The 20166-nt window shown below is 42.0% G+C and overlaps 1 protein-coding gene across 1 annotated transcript; it reads left to right on the forward strand.

Annotated features, from left to right (window-relative positions):
* Positions 1-7569: 7569 nt before the first annotated feature.
* On the forward strand, positions 7570-19921 carry LOC311044241 (keratin, type II cytoskeletal 8-like; the record flags this gene model as incomplete). The annotated part of the gene is made up of 9 exons (XM_084055686.1): positions 7570-7878; positions 15833-16417; positions 18018-18226; positions 18336-18396; positions 18517-18612; positions 18740-18895; positions 19042-19167; positions 19304-19542; positions 19813-19921. 9 exons carry the CDS (start codon positions 7570-7572, stop codon positions 19919-19921), a joined length of 1890 nt encoding a protein of 629 aa, XP_083911812.1.
* Between the last annotated feature and the right edge of the window lie 245 nt (positions 19922-20166).

A 20166-nucleotide genomic window follows, 5' to 3' on the forward strand; every position in this document is an offset into this window, starting at 1 on the left:
TTTACTCCAGCCATTTGAGTACCCCAATATACACGCGGCCACGCTGGGCCCCGTGCGCGGCTGGGGTTGAGGGGGGCGTAGCCCCCCGAAACTCTAGTAAATTGATAAATTAACACTGAGGAGTTTACTGTGCAGTCACTGTAGTGCATTTGTGGGTTGTTAGACTAGATACTTTCAGTGAATGTAATTAATCAAATTACTTAATTCATTCATTGAGTAATTTGATTAAATGAGTAGTTCACCCAAAAAATATACTTATTTTCTATCAGCACCCCATGAAGCATTGAATTCATGGATATTTCTTTGTTTTTGTCGCATTCCTATAAGCCAACAATTTGATGACGACGGAGTGACTCAATGGAGGCTCAAAGAGTGTAATTGATAGAACATAAGTACTTTTTTTGGGTGAACTACTCCTTTTACATAATTGAAATACATTCTGAACGTTACCCCCGCAAATGTTGGAGACCCCCAACCCCCACCTCAACATTGAGAACACAGACATTGTTTGAGGTTGATGCCAAAACACTGTGAATACTAGGTAGGATCCTTGTGCTAATAGGCCTCTAATGGACCTCTCTGTAGGTCACTAATCATTGTAAGAAATGCAAAAAAGTCCCATTGTTTGGGAAACATTGCTCTAGGACAGTTGTTCCCAAACGTTTTAGCTGAAGACCTTTTACTCCACTACAATAATTTGAAAACTTTATTTACTAGTTACTTTGTAGATTATTATCAGAAAACATACATGTGTAACCTCTTCAGCCCTATATACATTTCGGCCATTTGAAAATAGCAGATCTACAAGCTGACAATTTGTTGCGATGTGGCACATTGTGAGCTTGTATATCTGCCATTTTTATAAATTTGAAAACTTGCATTTTAATTCCAGACTTTTACTTGTAACAGAATATTTCTTCATTGCAGTGATACTTTTATTTAAGTAAAAAACACTGGCTGTTTTGTTTTGGGCTACCTGTAACCTGTTCAAATTACTTCCTGTTTTTCTGGACCAAATCACTGAACAATAAATGTGATAACACTTATGTTTAATTGTTTGGTGAAGTATTTAGGCATGTATTTCCTACAGTGTTTTATAGGCTACCTATCTAGGCTACTATCGATAATAATCCATAACTTTACTTTGGTTACTTGCTCAATAACTGTGCACCCAATAGTTAATTGTAACATCGGTACAGGTTTTAATGAATGGTTTGAACCAAATTCGATTCACCTGAAGGTTTTCCATTGAAACCATCTCTTGTTTGGTTTGAGCTCAGTTGCGTCAAGTAACAAATATCTGTTCCATATTTTATGACATCATATTATGACATTTTACATGATGTTAGCAGAGGTCAATGTTTAAACTATAAAAAACTCTTTATTAAACGAGATGGTATGAGCTAAACTGCACAGTAAAACACATGCATGGTAGGATCTCTATACATTAAGTTAGTTTTGTGTCTTTAAGCTAGACCGAGGTTAACGAACAGACTCAAAATGATGTAGGAGCGACAGGGAGAGGTTAGATTTCCCTCGGTTGCAATGTAACAGCTCTGTGTACACGTCATTTCTATTCCCTTTTAATTGTAGGCCTATATACATTATTTTGTTTTGATTGTATTGCTCCACTTTTGCTTTGGCAATGTAAACGTATGTTTTCTCATGCCAATAAAGCCCTTCGAAATGAATGGAGAGGGCCATGAGAGAGCCATTAGCACAAAGGCCCTTAATATACATATTAAGGGCCTCACATATACATATGATAATGCTTTATCATTCAGTATGCTAAACATGTTCACACCTGAAACACTTTGTGATGTTTCTGAATGGTTCAGCCCAAATTGTTTCCTTTTAATGTTTGTACAGACTGAGACAGGCTGACTGTACCCAGTTTTAAATCTTTGATTACACACCTATCCACAAATGTCTGCAACTGCTTTTAAAACTTGTGTTTCAGATAGGGGAAAGTTGTACTGTGATGTATCTCGACAACACTGCAAATGAGGGCAACCTCAATGTCTTTCGAGAATAAATAAAGGTTGCTGCTGTCATATTGTCACTCCTAGGTAAAAACACTGTTTGTAATAGACACTACTGCTTTAGGGTATGATTGAGAACCCCGAAAATACAGTACATGCCCTGATTCATCACGACTGAACTATTCAAAAACGTTACAAAGCACAAAATGTGTCCAAAAGTGTGTCCGACCCATTGCTTGGGAAACATTGCTCTAGGACAGGGTTTCTCGAAGTGGGTGTCGTACATTCATGTCATATTACGGGACTTTATGTACCGTAATATGACATAGCCTACATTTAAGATGCTATAAAGTACCAATGTAATTCAGGGGTGCCGTGGATGATAAAAAGTAGGTCGGGAGGTGGCTTATTGTCGGTATCAGCCGAGTAACACGCAGGAGTCTGTCCCTGTTACAATGCGCTAGACCCCTGGGAGATGGATTGCTGAGGTGGAGCGCCACACCTATCCTCAGCTCCCAGTACTTACCGCACGACTTGCCGCACCCAAGCCGTGCTACTCATGCGCTGAGTTGGCGGTGCCCGGGATTCGAACCCATGACCTTTTGGTCTGAAGGCGAGAGCTCTACCGACTGAGCTACCCGGACACTGAGTTTGATAAAGTGGATGATAAAGTTCCATAAAAAAGACGTAACCAAGTCTCATAGAAGAATCAGAGAAAAAAATAGAAAAAGTGCTCCTCGGAGCACAGGTCTCCGTCAGGTCAGGTAAGTTACTATGAGCCAGCAATCTTCTGAATAGGCCAATCAGGATGGAATATAAAAAATCACACCCTGCGTGAAGGTAGCGGCGCCTTTGATACATTTTGTCATCGATATGTGTTTATTATATGTTTATAGCCATGTGTCACGTGAAGCTTGACCAATCACTTTGTTGACGCACCTGAACAATCAGAACGTTGACGTACGCACACGGACAAAGTCAGGTATAGAGCAGGATCCGCTCTATACCTGACAAAGTCACCTTGGCCTCGTCACCTTGGCCTCAAGGTGACGCTATAATAGGGCAATGTTAAAAGGGTGGCATTTGTTCCTCAACGTAGTGCAAATGTGCGTGCAAAGTTTCACTGCAATCGGACGCTGCGTTCATGATTTGCGGCATTTTGTTCAAAACGGGCCACTCTGCAAACTTTAGATGTCAATTTTAGCCAATCAGGATGGAATATGAAAAATCTAACAGATCCGTCTTGATCACATGACTATAGAGATCAGGTGTACCGATTTGCGTGAAATTTGGATAAAATCTGAAGGCTTACAATCAAAAGATATGTTTTACATAAGTCGGGCCTCCTGGTGGCGCTATAAAAGGCAGGGCAAAGGTTTTTCCTTGGCCTCTAGAGAGTGTGCATACAAAGTTTTACACAGATCAGTGCAGTTATAGGCAAAAACACAAATCGGCCTGTTATAGCGCCACCATGAAACTAAACGAATTCATGGAGATTTCTTAGTTTTTGTCGCATTCCTAAGGCAATAATTTGATGCCCGGCGTAGTGACTCAATGGAGACTCAAAGAGTGTAATTGATAGATCATAAGTATTTTTTGGGGTGAACTACTCCTTTTGCATAATTGAAATACATTCTGGATGTTACCCCCGCAAATGTTGGAGACCCCAAACCCCTACCTCCACATTGAGAACACACTGATAGACATGTTGATGCTAAAACATTGAATACTAGGATCCTTGTGCTAATAGGCCTATAATGGACCTCCCTGTAGGTCACTAATGATTGTAAGAAATGCAAAAAAAACACACAATTGAGTCCAAACTGAGTATTTTAACAGAATCTACAGGGAATACATTTCATAAAGGGTTCTCAAGTGTTTGTCACAGCTTCTACAGTAAATATGTATTCAATGTTCTCCAGAGAGGATCAGTGACAAAATCCACACAACAAAACAGACACATATGAACTCAATCACTATGCAACAAAAGGCCAACGGCACAACAGACCAGTTAACAGTTAAGAAACATTTTATTTGACTACCAGTTTAGATAGAATAGTCCCCACTCCTTGTGGTGTGTTTTTTTTGTCACTGTATATTTGCACGTATACGTGAAAATGTACGTCTGCATTTACCCATACTATAACTATTAGGAGCAGTGAGTGCCATTCTACAGTGCTCGGGATCAATTAGGGGTTAAGAGTCTTGCTTAGGGAGACACAAGGACACATTTCTGGCCTGTTGCTGGCTTTCCAGGCGGGCTCACTAACAACTCAGCTATGGCCGCCCGTTAGTTATATTTGTTTGACAATACTATTGCTGGATAGAATCACTTGTATTAGTGAGAAATTACCTTCTGAAAATAACTGTAAAGGCTTCCAATGCCAGCCAGGCAGCCACACAATTTGACTTTACGCCGTAAATAAATGGATACAAACAGTCCAGACCCATTGTTTGGAAAACATTACTCTAGGACAGTGGTTCTCAAACGTTTTCATGTCAAAGATCCACAAAATGATATGTATTCGGCCGCGGACCCGCCATCTCAAATATTTTGTTGTCCAGAAGCAAAGATTTGAGTTACAAATGTTCGCTTTAAAAAAATATATATATTCAAAGGTTTGCACAAATATTCACGATTTTACAAACAATCTGCAAGCTCATAGCACAGCACTTGGTGCAGTGCAATGAGCTTGTAGATCTTTTGAATAGCCAAAGTATAAAAGGTTAAAATAGGTTAAATATTTTTATGCGTTTACAGTTTCCCCTTTTCCCTATAATGATGTGTCATCTTGCAGAGTCCAATAATGTAACTTTATATGAAAACGTGCCAAAATCATTTGTTGATTCATAGTAAATATCTGTTAAACACACACACCCACATGTGTGTTTTCACATACACGATAATTACTTAGTCATTTAATAATAATGTAAATAGTCTCAGTAATATAGACTTACAGGTTAATTTATTTAACCACTTGAACCACAGCACCCCTATTCTGGGGGGAACGGTCTAAACTTTTGATACATCAGCATCTGGTTCTGTTCATTCTGAACCCGTACCTATTTGGGGAACCTTACCTTGTTCAGTTACATTGTCCACTATATGGTGTTGTAGGATCCCTCACTCCTATATGTGAAGGTGGTATAGTCATTTCCTTATACAGCTGTGTCACATTTGCCGAATTCTGTAAAGGGGATATAGAATGTCACATTAAAACATGTCACCATATTGCCAAAATAAATTACAATGGCAATAACATTGGTTCCCAAGTTTCCTAACCCAGTATGAGGCTGAATAACCTCAAGTCTTTCACCAAACACCCAAATAAAGGCTTCTGGCCAAACAGAAGGCCGCAAACCTGGCACCCCTTTTATGCACACCTCTTAAAGGGGTAGTGCTACACAAAAATAGTGGCATATTGTGGCCTTTTAGATCAGCTATTTTGGGGGAAAGGTTTGGTGTAGAGTGAAAAAAATAGCGTACCAAGTACAGTTGCAACTCAGGTCAGTTTGACTAAGGAGGATTTAAGAAGTGGTTAAAATAGGTCCATTTAAACATTTCTGTACATTCCGTTTATTGTAAGGTGATTCAAAAGTATCAGTTTGTACCACCAATTTGTAACTACATTGTAATAAAATTTGTAACATTAGTTCCTAAGTGCCATTCCATTGATTGCAGATTCATTGATAGCAGAGCAATTGAACCAATTTATCCACAACTAAAAATGGATGAGGAGCACAACGAACAAAAGTAGACTACTACCCCTTTTCATTATGACAGTAAGTTCCAGGCCTTCCATGTCAGATGTCTTCAGAAGATCCCCGGCATCACTTGGAGGGACAGAGTGCCACACACAGAGGTGCTATGGAGTCCATCCTGAACCAACATCAACTCAGGTGGCTGGGGCTTGTCATTCGTATGCGTGCGTGTGGTGAGCAAGATTAGCTGTTTTCATTCATGCTTAATTTATCACAACATAGAGGCCCGTTTATTATGTGCTGCCTACTGTATGTTTCCTATAAGTATGTCCTATAAGCAGCCCATATGTCAAAAATGAAAATCTTCCACAGTTTGTTTGACACATGCTCAACATTACTGTTCCTTATCTAGGCTTTGTCAATCTTTAACCCTGAACATTCTCAGGTTTTAGGAAATTAATTTGCGCATGTGTCCCCTGGGTGCCTTTGATACGGCCATATTGGTTGGATCAGTGGTGAGACGTATGGTGTGAGGGCCACATAGTGGCCCGAACCTCTAGTCCTATATTCCAGACGGATGGCCGGCAGACCACGGCCACATCACTCTGACTCAGCCATATCAAACCCGATACGGCAATATAGGCAGGACCACGTCACTCTGACTCAGACATAACCATAAACCCAGACGCACGCATTGCGGTGCCCGCCGCCGAGACGTTTGGATATGTGGTTGTCCAGATCCGCCAATCCGACCGATATGTCCATATTGGCATATATGGATATCCAGAACCACCGATCCAACAAATAAGCCCATATATGGGCATGACAATAAACAGGGTATGAGCATATACTAATGACATCAGGGATGTCCATATATGGTCATAAAATGGACACAGGTAGACAGACAGATACAGAGATCTACATATATGGGCACAAAAGGGACACAGAGACGAGTTCAACGGGTACTCTGATAAAACCCTCGACACTATGACTCAGACATATTGGTCGGATCGGCGGTGCGGCGTAGGTGATTAAGAATCCTCCAGAAAAGCTTATGCCCAGCACCTTATTACATTTATTTATACTCCCTCTGAGCTTTAAACAGCTCTTCTTTGAATTCTTTATTTCTTAGCCTTACACATGTGAAGTGATAGCACCCACATTTCATGTGATGTATGCATTTTCTTTGATTTTGAGTATTTTTGCCTTTGTAGTCTACACTCCTAAACCACACTGCAAGGTTTCTGAACGTTTCGAGATGTATCCATTCTTTCAGGAAATGGTGTAATCAAAATACTAATTATTTTGTTATTTCATCCACTGATTAGTTGTCTTGGTCAAGCTGCAGTTACTTTATTCACCCATCAAGCTGATAATTGTCACGATCTGGTGGTGTGGTGAGGACCCAAATGCAGACAGCCAGGCAGAGTAGAGTTCAAAACCCAAGATTGGGATTTTATTACAGTCAAACATACAGACAGAGGATGTGACACTAACAATGACGCGACAAGCACTGACTGGGGAACAAGACTAATATACACATGAGGGCTGATTACACATGAGATACAGCTGGAGAAGACAACATAGAACCAGAACAACTAGAAAACAACATAGAAATACAACACCTAGACAGGCACAGTCTGAGACTGTGACAGTACCTCACCCCCACGGGACGACTTCCAGGAGTCCCAGAACCGGAATGGGAGGGGGGCAGCGAAGCGGGCCAGAACCTCCGGGGGGGGGGAGAGGGCAGAGACAGGACCGGGGGGGGGGGGGGTGGAAGCGCTGCCAGGGCTCTGCGCAGAGGGCGCAGGGGGGGGGGGGGGTCGGTCGAGGCCGGGACGGCCACCCGGGTACGGCCGGACAGCGGCAGGGGAAGTCCGAAATGGCAGGCGAGGAACCGGGGCAGAGAAGAGGAGCTCGAGGCAGGACGGCCGCCGGGAACCAGCCGGAAGGCGGCCGGAGAGGCCCGGATGGCAGGCGAGGAGCCGGGACAGAGACAGGGAGGAAGTGGCCAGCAAGGGCTCTGGCACGGCTCATCGTGAAGACGCTCAGCGTGGAGCAGAGGGCACATGCTGGTCAATCAGGGAGGACATCGCGGTTAGCTAGGGCTCTGGCGCGGCACATCTCTGGCACATCTAACAGACGCATCAACGCGGAGCAGAGGGCACATGCTGGTCGGCAGGACAGGAGGGTAGGTAGGGGTCTCCAGGTCAGAGGAAGGCCAAGGTGTGTGGTGCTGTCCGCTGGGTCCAGTCTGGTCGGATCATTCTGTCACGATCTGGTGGTGTGGTGAGGACCCAAATGCAGACAGCCAGGCAGAGTAGTGTTCAAAACCCAGTCAAACATACAGACAGAGGATGTGACACAAACAATGATGCGACAAGCACTGACTGGGGAACAAGACTAATATACACATGAGGGCTGATTACACATGAGATACAGCTGGAGAAGACAACATAGAACCAGAGCAACTAGAACACAACATAGAAATACAACACCTAGACAGGCACAGTCTGAGACTGTGACAGATAATAACCACACAACTTGCCATGAGTCGAATACATATTTTATCATGGCATTACGGCTGAAAGGAAAATTTCCTTTTTCATGTAAGATGGAAAATAATACATTTTAGTCTTTGATAACATCTGGGTCCTGGTTTTCTGCTGCGTGTTGCAGATGTTTTTGCCTCTCCATGTAGCGGTATCCTAGCATTGCACACAGGTAGCCCCCACAAAGTGTCAGCAGCATCATGGAGGTAGAGAAAGCCTGATACCCAATGTCAGCCAAGCGCTTTCCGGAAACCATGGTGATCCAGAAGGTCGAATATGACGTTTTCTCCGTTTCAATTTGTTCACCTACAGTATACATATACAGTACATACACAGCCAGTGCTCTGACATCACAGTGATGTGGTTCTTCTGATTGGCCAGTGCTCGATTGGTCAGTCCAGGCATTATGTTCGTACTCACATCAAGCACAAATCATTTTTCAAAGATGTAATTTGAGCACAGACATTTTGCAAATCTTCTAAATTCTTAGGGTTTTAGGAACCATTATGGAGTGCAAAATGCATACTGTAATGGTTAACTTAATTGCAGTTATTTGTTGCATATAAAGCATAAGGTCAGATTCATTTTCACAGTAGAGACCTGATGGTCTCTACCGCACACATTTTATAAAAAATAAAATAAAAAATATTGCAAACAAATAAAACATTGTCTCTCATACACAAGAGTGGGGCCACATGCAACAACATTGTAACATTTTATATTTATATTTTACATTTTGTACATACTTGGAGTCACTATTTTCAGTCTGGTATGTTACTTTTTGGGGAACAGATCAGCACAGAGAATTCTGCTGCTAGTGATTTAATAGTCAGCATCAGAATAAATATCAGAAACTAAATAAATAATGCACTGATGTTCTAAACATACATAGCATTTTAGTTTAATTAAAGATGATTAGGCATCATCAGGATAACACCAGCACAGCTGGTTACTTACTGGTGGTTACTTTTAACACAATGAATCTGCTCTCAGACAAGTCTCATAGTTTTTGTTCTTGACAAACTGGTCTGTGTCAAAATGTGCCTGCAGAAAGACTTGAGTTTACTTCCCACACACAGCAATCCACACATATATTCTAAAAAGGAGTGTGACAATAGACATGGCATGTCTCAAAATGTTACATTTTTGATATCTCAAAAATGTATGGACAGGTTTATACAGAAAGGTGCTCTAAGTTATATTTTCTTGCTAAAACAAAATGTTGTTTGTTAAAGGTTAAAACACTATTTTCTGACAATAATTGCAATAGAGTGTTTCTTCAGTAACAGGGGTCTCCCCGTCTCTCCAGCTCTTTAATAAACAGAAAATACATGTTCAGGTGGGCTACCAATTTCACCTTACCAGTAGAGAGAACCCATTTATCAGCTTAAATGTTATAGTGTTCTTATTGTCTGTGCACAATTGCAGATGCATAGCATCACAAATAATCTAAAACTTGTTTGAACATTCATGCAGTCATGTAATTATGAGAAAAGTAAACAGGTTATCTTTTCTGCAAAAGGAAACCTTCAATATCATACATTTATTTTTATTGATTATGACAATTGAGTATCTATGACAGCCTTCCTTGGACACTTCCCCAAATAGTGTTTGGAGTTCCGTGTTTAAGGCCCGTACATCTCCATAAATAATATAAAGTGCTCACCCGGTATTAAAGCACTTTATATCATTATTATTATATTACCCCGCCCTACAGTAACAGAAGGGATGTTCATGTACAATTCACCAGTGAACTAGAAAGGATAACTAAAGTCTATTTACTTTGCTTTATTGGCTGTTAGATTAGGTCAATCATATCAACACTGTTTAATAAATGACTGTAAATAAAGTCACTCATACACAGGCAAGTTTGACGAGTTTCAACTGTCAAACATCTATGCCCAACGAGGACACAACCTCGTAACGAACCTCGAACTAACAGGCGCAGTGCTATCTACAGTATACTCATTGTCCCATGATCTATTGAATATATATGAATATATATGAATATATATATATATATATATATATATATATATATATATATATATATATATATATATATATATATATATATATATATATACATAATTGTCCCCTCCATATTTTTTGTCTCTTTTATAAATAAGAGCTGAAAATGAATTGTGAGAATATAGCTGCAAGCAGCGATAATACGGGGCCAGGAGAGAGAAAGAGAAATGATAATTCCTTTAACAGGTCAGTTCATGAAAGTCCTTGCGGTCTTGTTTCCAATGAGGGCCTGTGAGCAATTAGGGGTTAACACATTGCCTGCCTAAGACGTATATATACGTCATTTAGAAATCAGCTGTTGCGTGCCAATGACGTATATATACGTCTTTGGAAAAAAGGGAAAAAAAAAAATTTTTTTTCAAAAAAAAAATTTTTTTTTTTTTTTTGCATTTTTTTATAATTTCAACCCTTGTCGAATTATGAACAGATTAGGAGCTAAAAATGTTCGAAGATTTGCTGCTCCATTCACTTCAATGTTAAAATTCAAACGGACAAACAATTCACTTTGTTTTTTGGTTTAAAACTACTGCTTTTGAGCTATATTGAAACATCAACCAAACATGTCAACGAGGTCAAAATGACCTCGTTGACATTTGTGAAACCACACCTGAATCTCATCTGTGATTAGAAACCATCTGGGGATCAATCATACTGGAGGAAAAAAATCTGTGGCTACGCGAACAGGTACCAAAAACATGGCAAAACCCTGGCAGGCAACAGCTAAAAATCTGAAAAAACTCTGGCAGGCAATGTGTTAAGAGTCTTGCTCAGGGACAAATTTCATCGACACATTTGCTGACCTGGAATTGTACCTGGGGCAACCAGAGCCTCTGGCTCCCTAACCACTCAGCTATGGCCGCCCGAGAGAGAGAGAGAGAGAGAGAGAGAGAGAGAGAGAGAGAGAGAGAGAGAGAGAGAGAGAGAGAGAGAGAGAGAGAGAGAGAGAGAAAGAGAGAGAGAGAGAGAGACAGAGAGATGGATACTGGAGAGAGAGAGAGAGAGAGAGAGAGAGAGAGAGAGAGAGAGAGAGAGAGAGACATGGAAACTGTAGAGAGAGAGAGAGAGAGAGAGAGAGAGAGAGAGAGAGAGAGAGAGAGAGAGAGAGAGAGAGAGAGAAACGGAATAGATTGGAGAGAAAGAGAGGGAGAGAGACAGACATGGAAACGGAATAGATTGGAGAGAGAGAGAGAGCCATGGAAACGGAATAGATTGAAGAGAGACATGGAAACGGAATAGATTGATGAGAGAGAGAGATGGAAACAGAATGGATTGATAGGACATCTCAACCTATTGCCATTAACAGGAATCGAACTCTCAATCTTCGGACTAATAGGCTGTAACACTAGCTATAGTGCTATAGCTTTGTCCAGGCTGATGTTGTCTGTTGAAGATCATAAACTCTTGCATTCTGTCATGAACCAAGCCAACACTAAGACCACTCGTTCACAAACCATTTACCAATAGAGAAATTGTATGTCTCCTCGCAACCGAAAACAGTGAAAGCAGCCGATCTACAAGCTCAGAAACACGTTGCTATCTGAAAAGTTTTGAGATTGTAGATCGGCTATTTTCAGAATGAATATGTCATACATTGAAAAAGATAGATAGATACGGAATAGATTGAAGAGACAGAGAGAGAGACATGGAAACGGAATAGATTGAAGATAGAAACGGAATAGATTGAAGAGACAGAGAGAGACATGGAAACGGAATAGATTGAAGAGAAAGACATGGAAACGGAATAGGTTGAAGAGAGAGAGAGAGAGCCATGGAAACAGAATAGATTGAGTCATGTTTTTTGCAATTCAACTTAAATGAGTCTGCATCAAGTGAGGCTTGAACCGGCAATCTTGCGGTCGAGAGGCACTCTTAGGTAGCTGCAACACTACCTACAGTGCTATAGGTTCGTCCAGGCTGATATAGTCTGTTGAGGATCACAAACTCTTGCCTTCTGTCATGACCCAAGCCCCTGTTTCACTAACACTAAGATCACTCGTTCACAAACCATTTACCAATGAAGAAATTGTACATCTCCTCAGAACCAAAACTAGTGAAAGTAGCCGATCTACAAGCTCACAAACCATTAAAAGTTGTCAGATTGTACATCGGCTATTTTCACAATAAAGTATGTTATACATTGAAAAAACAGACTCTCATTGCTATCTGAAAAGTTGTGAGATTGTAGATCAGCTATTTTCACAATGAAGTATGTAAAAAACACTCAATTAAGTATTTCATGTTATCTTTAACAATTGCAGATGTAATCATTGATAGTCATGTTGTGTGAAATGCATCTTACATGAAGTCTGCACCAAGTGAGGCTTGAACCTGTGACCTTGAGGTTGTGAGACATACACTTAAGCGGGAAGCTATCTGACCAACAGACAATCCTCTGAAAAAAGAGATCACACTGATGATACAGTTTCACGCAAATAGCTGAAACATCCTGGGTTTAAGTGTTTTTCAAACTGCTCAAGATTGCGGACAATCTAAGGGCGGTGCTTACTGGTCAACGTGATAGATGTGTTCCTCATTAGTCAAGGCACATGTGTAAGCAGGTCTAATGGCTGTCGGCCAAACGAGGCATGACTTTTGCCTGTTTAAAGTTTGCATTTTCAAAAAATTGCTATAGCGCCCCCGTTTGACCAATTGGAGTAAGATTGGTTTCAGTGATACTTGGAATGGCCCTTTACATTTCTGCAAAGTTTCAAAGAATGGTAAGTCTGCATGTATGTGTTAGGGGCAGATGAATAATTGTCATAAAACTGCAATATTCATTGGCTCATTAAAGCTTCATTTTTTCACTTATGGAAAATATTTTGCAAACGTTTTTTGGCATAGGTCCAAAGTTCATGTGTAAAAAGTTTCGTGCAGATTACTCAAAAATCCCAGGAGGAGATAGGTTTTAACTGTTTTTCATATAATTCAAAATGGTGGGAGATCTAAAGGTCAGAGGTCAAAAGTCAGAATGTGAAAGTTGTTCAGCATGAGGAGACGCATGTGTGCATCGAAGTTTCATGGCTGTAGGTGAAACAGGGCATGAGTTGTACCTGTTCAAAGTTGGCATTTTCAACTGAGTGCTATAGCGCCACCTTTTGACGAAAGATTGTGAGATTTATTTTTTGATCGTTTTTCATGACCATCTACCATATGGCCGAGTTTCATAAAAAGCGACTGCACGGTTCAGCCAGAACTGCCAAAAGTGGCAGAAGAAACGGAATAATCGGAATAACAATATGGGTCCATGCTGGAAGCCTGGCCCCATAAAAAGCTATGTGTGAACACAGCCATAAAGGAAACGATAAGGAAGCCATAAAGGTATCCTTTAGCCTTAGATACACACAAACTTTCTGTGTAGGAGTGTCTTTATTTATATTAATTTATTAAACAGCCAATAAAGCAATGTCAATAGACTTTAGTTCTCCTTTCTAGTTCACTGGTCAATTGTACATGAACATCCCTTCTGTAATTGTAGGGGTTGAAGGTATACAGTTAGTTAAAATTGAAATGACAAAATCTCAATAACATTGCTCTGGTTTAGCATTGCCTGGGTTTAGTGTTAACCACTTTCAGTGTGGCGTCCCTATTTTGGTCATCTCATTATAGGCGAACATTTTCAAAAATACAACTTAGTTCTAATAAAGCAGTGCTTAATTGAATTGTTTGAGCCTATTGTACCTAGATGTATGTCATGGACATGTATAATACATGGTCATACATGTAACATACAGTACAGTTGGATCTTAAAACTATTTTGTTACATAATAAGCATCTACATGTAGCTATTATACTTGTATGTCAAATATGGTCTGAAGAATCAATAGAGAATTCTGGAAATTTGAATCTGGAATCTGAATTTTGAAATGGAAAATGTGTAGAAACCCTGATTATAAGTGTCACTGACAGCCGAGATTTCTGACTAATAACATTAATAGTTGATGGGTGTGGGACACTTTTTTAAACATTGAAATAAATATATAAGGCTTTCTGTAAGGTATTAACACATTCATTGCCAGGTACTAATTAATGAATTCATCCGCCCCTGCCAGCGGTTTTACCTTATTTTGAGTCCTTTTGACGATCCACAACCCACACTATGCAAAACACGCAGAGACTGTGTTCACCGCAGACATTACAGACATTCACATATTTTCAGTTTTCGGACACTGTTGGTCCGACCAACTTGCCACTTGCACGATACACACCGGATCAAATGGGACACACACGAGGTATGCCTGGGACACACAGACAGACTGACCTTTGGGGTGACACCCCGAGTGGAAGTAGGGCAGCCCCCCCTTCTTCAGGGGACCCCAACAGGTGACACCAACAGCACATTATGGCAGGGCTATTTGTGATGCTGAGGGAACATACAGTAGGGCTGAGGGAATATAGGGTTGAGGGAACATAGGGCTGAGGGAACACAGGGTTGAGGGAAATAAACCTGAGGGAACATAGGGTCTAAATTGATATGGGGGAACATAGGGCTGAGGGAATATAGGGCTGAGGGAACATAGGGCCTAATTTGGATGTTTTCTTTTTGTTAGAGATTGAGGGAACATAGGGCTGAGGGAACATAGGCATGACCCCCCAAAGACAACCAACACCACGCAGGCGCTTTTGTAATCTCCCCACAACAACAACACACAAGTCGGCATCTGGGCTGCCACGTTGGGAAAAGACAAGCAGACAGGTCAGTGTTGCCAAATGAAAAAAAAAAAAACAGCCGGGGGTCCCAACACTCCCAGGGGGTCCGCGGCCCCCAGGGGGTCCTCCATGTATTTTTTTTTAAATTACATTTATTTTTAAACTTTTTTTGGGGAAATTTTTATCCCACGATTTTGGTACCACAAAATAAGCGCGCCCTCGCTAGAGCCCTGTGCACGCCGGGCGCCCGTAGGGTGCCCGGACCTCTAGTACTCCACAAAGTAAAAATACCTAAACATTAGTACAGTACAGTACTTACAAGTACAGTACTTAAGTTACTCTACACCACTGCTCTTGGGTTATTAATTGAAGATAAAACATACAACATTTTTATTTAGAGCTACAAGGTTTCTGCCTGACACTCAGCTAGTCACGACGATACATAGAATATACTGTATATAAATATATAGATATATAGAACTGACTTAGATAAGAATCAGTTAGATAAGAATAAAAATGAATGTACCATCACTCTGTCCTTTACTAGCTGAGGAGAAAATTATCTTGGGATTGATTTTTAAGTGTAGCCCAAATCCAGGTGTGTTAAAATCTTGAATTAAAATATTGTTATTTGTCATTGCTGCTCATTATGAAATCATTTCAAACATTTCTTCGTGTGGAAATAATATGATTAAGCATGTAATTGTGTGGAAACCTCTTTGGCTGCCTGCAACATGATTCTTGGAGGAGGATAGACAGAGAAAGTGTGAGTGCAGGATGAAGTGGTTAAAATGTTGCCCTTCCAGGTGGAAGCCCCACCCACCCTCCTCCCAGCTCTGTGTAACCATAAAAGCAGGCGGCGTCAGCAAGACTACACTCAGAGGATCTTGACTCTCCTTTTGAAGCTCACTGCAGCCTCTGTACTCCTCCTGCAACACAGTCAACAATCCTGGGCTGACCATGAACTACGGCAGATCCTCCACCTTCCGTTGCAAATCCTATCGACCACCTGAGGCGCCGCTACGCAGCACCCCAGGTCTCGGAATTGCTTCTAGAACCGTGTGTTTTGGTGGTATGGGTGGTGGTATGGGTTGTGGTATGGGTGGTGGTATGGGTGGTGGTATGGGTGGTGGTATGGGTGGCTATGGCGGTATGGGTGGCGGTATGGGTAGTGGTATGGGTGGTGGTATGGGTAGTGGTATTGGTATGGGTGGTGGTATGGGTAGTGGTATGGGTGGTGGTATGGGTGGCTATGGCGGTATGGGTGGCTATGGCGGTATGGGTGGCGGTATGGGTAGTGGTATGGGTGGTGGTATGGGTGGCTATGGCGGTATGGGTGGCTATGGCGGTATGGGTGGCGGTATCGTGCCCGTCACAGTCAACCACAGCCTGCTGGCCCCACTGAACCTGGAGATCGACCCCAACATCTCGGCAGTCCGCACCCATGAGAAGGACCAGATCAAGGGCCTGAACAACCGCTTTGCCTCCTTCATCGACAAGGTCAGTTCCCATTCATTCTTGTTTAGTTTAGTTTGGTTTATTTAGCACATTGTTGTATAAAAAATAGAAACAATACATAAAGTGGCCTTCGGAGCTCAGTGTAGCATGTGAGGTGAGTCATAGCTAGACAGGAGATAGGTGCATTTTTTAAAGCTATACACACACGGCATTTTCCATGGCATACACAGTCTGGATATGTTATGAAATGATATGGTTGTGGACAGGGTGTGGCAGTCCAGAAAGCCCATCCCTATGATCAGGTGTGCACATAACTTTTTTGGTCACCTGGAGATGTTACTTGGTGCGCACAAAATAAATGGTAAATAATAATAATATAATCGAGGCCACACTCACACAATCACGTGCACTGCAGCATGCGTCCCCTCCACCTCCGCCTCCTCCCCATGGGTGTGTATTGTGTATGGGCGTTAGAGATGCGCGGATGGCCTCTCGCGTCACCCGAATCCGAATGTACAAATTAATTATCCGCCCGTTATCCAACCGCAATAATTATATTATCCAATTTAAATATCCGCACCAACCGTTTTTCCCGTATGTCAAAATATTATTATTTTCTGTTATTCCCCGTTAGTTTTAGTATTAGTTGTGCCGTGCGATGCGATCATAAAAATGCATTGATTTAGCCTATGGAATGTCGGTGCGTCTTTTTTTTAAACCGGTGCTGCGCTGAACATACAGAGCGCACTGGTCTGCTGCGCTCAACATACAGACTCCGTGCGGCATCCAGCATACAGGCCTCCAACATAGATGCGGCATCCAACATACAGAGCGCACTGCTCTGCTGCTCTGTTCAGCGCAGCACCGGTTTAAAAAAAAGAAAAAAAACGCACCGAGATTCCATAGGCTAAATCAATGCATTTTGTGATCGCATCGCAGAGGCTGCTCTACACACTCACACAGACACAAGCACGCAGAGATTTAGCTATTTTATGGATAGATATATTAAATGTCATTAATTTATTTACCGCAATATTTCACCCGCGGTTTATCCAATATTAATTCATAATTATATTTGATTGACCCGAATCCACCCAAACCGCGGTTAACTGCGGCAACCGCGGCTAAAAACCGCGATCCGCGCATCTCTAATGGGCGTGCATCACCGTGCATGTGTGAGTGTGGCTTCAGGAAGTAAATTCCTAGCCTCGATCTCCAGGCTTTTATTTTTTATTTTTGCTAAAAAATAAAAAGCTTGGAAATTCCTGTCCCAGCTGTTGGTACGCAAAAGCGCCTCGCGTCGTCTGATGTGCCGCGCAGAATTTATTTTGGCGACGCATGCGCACCTGCGCACCAGTTATGTGCACCCCTGCCTATGATGCTATCTATGAAGCTATGAAGGTAAAGGTGTGGTCTTTTTTCCGTGTTCTGCTGCTCGTTCAAAGTTAACACAGGAGCATACCACCATCTGACACGCCCTTCATCTCCATTGAAGTTCAAGGCCATGAAGTTCAAGGCCAACTACTCTTTGCATTACTCTGCCTTTACTGCTTCAACCTACCAAACTTTTATTTTAGAATGACAGTGTTTGCCGTGTGACAAACTGACAATGTCTCCTCTCTCTCCCTCTCCTCTCTTATAGGTATGCTTCCTGGAGCAGCAAAACAAAATGCTGGACACCAAATGGAACCTGCTGCAGGGACAGACCTACACCCGCTCCAACATCGACAGCATGTTCGAGGCCTACATCTCCAACCTGGGCAGACAGCTGGACGGGCAGGGCAACGAGAAGATGAAGCTGGAGGGAGAGCTGAGAAACGTGCAGGGCCTGGTCGAAGACTTCAAGAACAAGTGAGACTTGATGGCGTGAAATTGTGAATATAAAGAATGAAATAAAGCGGGTTTTTTTATGATGGCCAGAGATCGAGCATGCTAAGTGGGTCCCTTGTGTTTTGAATAGGTATGAAGATGAAATCAACAAACGTGCATCAGTGGAGAATGAGTTTGTGCTGCTGAAGAAGGTAAGGATGAGGAATGGAGCAAGACCCTCCCGCCATTTCCTTCTGCAGTATGAAAGAAACTAAACTACATGGTTACTTACATATATTTTTTAATCATTTTGTCATAAATTCTCTTTGCAGGATGTCGATGGCGCATACATTAACAAGGTGGAATTGGAGGCCAAGTGTGATGCTCTTCAAGATGAGATCAACTTCCTCAGGGCCGTCTACGAGGCTGTAAGTACCAGTACATAAAACTAGACATAGTCATATGTCTGTTGAATTTGAGACATCACCATCCATGCAACTGCAGTACAAATCGATGAATGAAGACAAATTGTAAACACATCAATTGCTTGTGTAGGAGCTGCGTGAGCTTCAAAGTCAGATTAAGGACATCGTGGAGATGGACAAAAGCCACAACCTGGACATGGACTCCATCGTGGCTGAAGTGCGCGCTCAGTATGAGGACATCGCCAACCGTAGCAAAGCTGATGCAGAACAGTGGTACAAGACCAAGGTGAGCAAGTGACAAGAAAGAAGAGATATCAAAACTAAATGGTTTTAACAGTATTAAGAGACTATGTTTTTTTCTGTAAAAAAAAAAAAAAGCTTTCCAACTTTTTCCAACACTTTTTCCATTTCTATTTTATTTGTCTACGCCAGGTTGAGGAGATTCAGACAACGGCTGGACAGTATGGCGATGACCTGCGGCAAACCAAGTCCGAGATCTCAGAGTTGAACCGTATGATCGCCCGTCTTCAGAGCGAGATCGAAGCGGTCAAGGGACAGGTAGGCATATACATTATAGAACCTCTTAGAGTTGACCAGTCTAACCGATTGTTAGCGAATGATGCATGGAATCAGCGTGAACTCATTTGTAAAAGGCAGCATGGGGTTAATTCCACTGTCATTTGTGTGCAAACAGAGGGCTAATCTCGAGGCTCAGATCGCTGAGGCTGAGGAGCGTGGTGAGATGGCAGTGAGGGACGCCAAGCTCCGCATCAAGGACCTGGAGGACGCTCTCCAGAAAGCCAAGCAGGACATGGCCCGCCAAGTGCGCGAGTACCAGGAGCTGATGAACGTCAAGCTGGCCCTGGACATCGAGATCGCCACAAACAGGAAACTGCTGGAAGGAGAGGAGACAAGGTGGGTGGTTAGAATTGAGCACTTTATACCATTTCTGGCCTGAAACGTTTAGTTAACTCATCCAGTGCCACATGACGTCACGTGGCCTGACGCCCCGTGCGCCACATGACGTTTAAACAAGCAATATGTACTAAGTAATATATTACTGGTTTTGAGTAACTTTTCCAACACTGATTATTTATCACCAATCATCACCAGAGAATAAAAAAATAACGTGAACATTAAACAAACCTTTACAACCCAATCAACTATGAAATTGACTAACTTCTCTTTCTCTTTCATTCACAGGTTTCTCCAGGAAGTGGACACTTATGGAAGTGGTGGTAGCAGCTATGGAAGCGGTGGTGGCATCACCAAATCTTCAGTGACAACCACCTCCAGCTCCAGGCGCTACTAAAACCCCTAAAAACCATGCATAAATCTGCGGTGCTATCCCATACTCTAAACCATCCCAGTGAATGAAAGGTTGAACATCTAGTGATCCTAAGATTCTTTTTTTTCAAATGTATCTCTCACACACACACACACACACACACACACACACACACACACACAGCCAGTGAATAAGCGATGACAAGATAGTGGTTGCTAGGTGATGCGCAGTAATGACAACAATAAGAGCAGGGTTCCAGACATCAGTCA

The sequence above is a fragment of the Gymnoscopelus microlampas genome, assembly GCF_963454915.1.
Source record: "Gymnoscopelus microlampas genome assembly, chromosome: 1".
In the NCBI taxonomy this organism is placed as follows: Eukaryota; Metazoa; Chordata; class Actinopteri; order Myctophiformes; family Myctophidae; genus Gymnoscopelus; species Gymnoscopelus microlampas.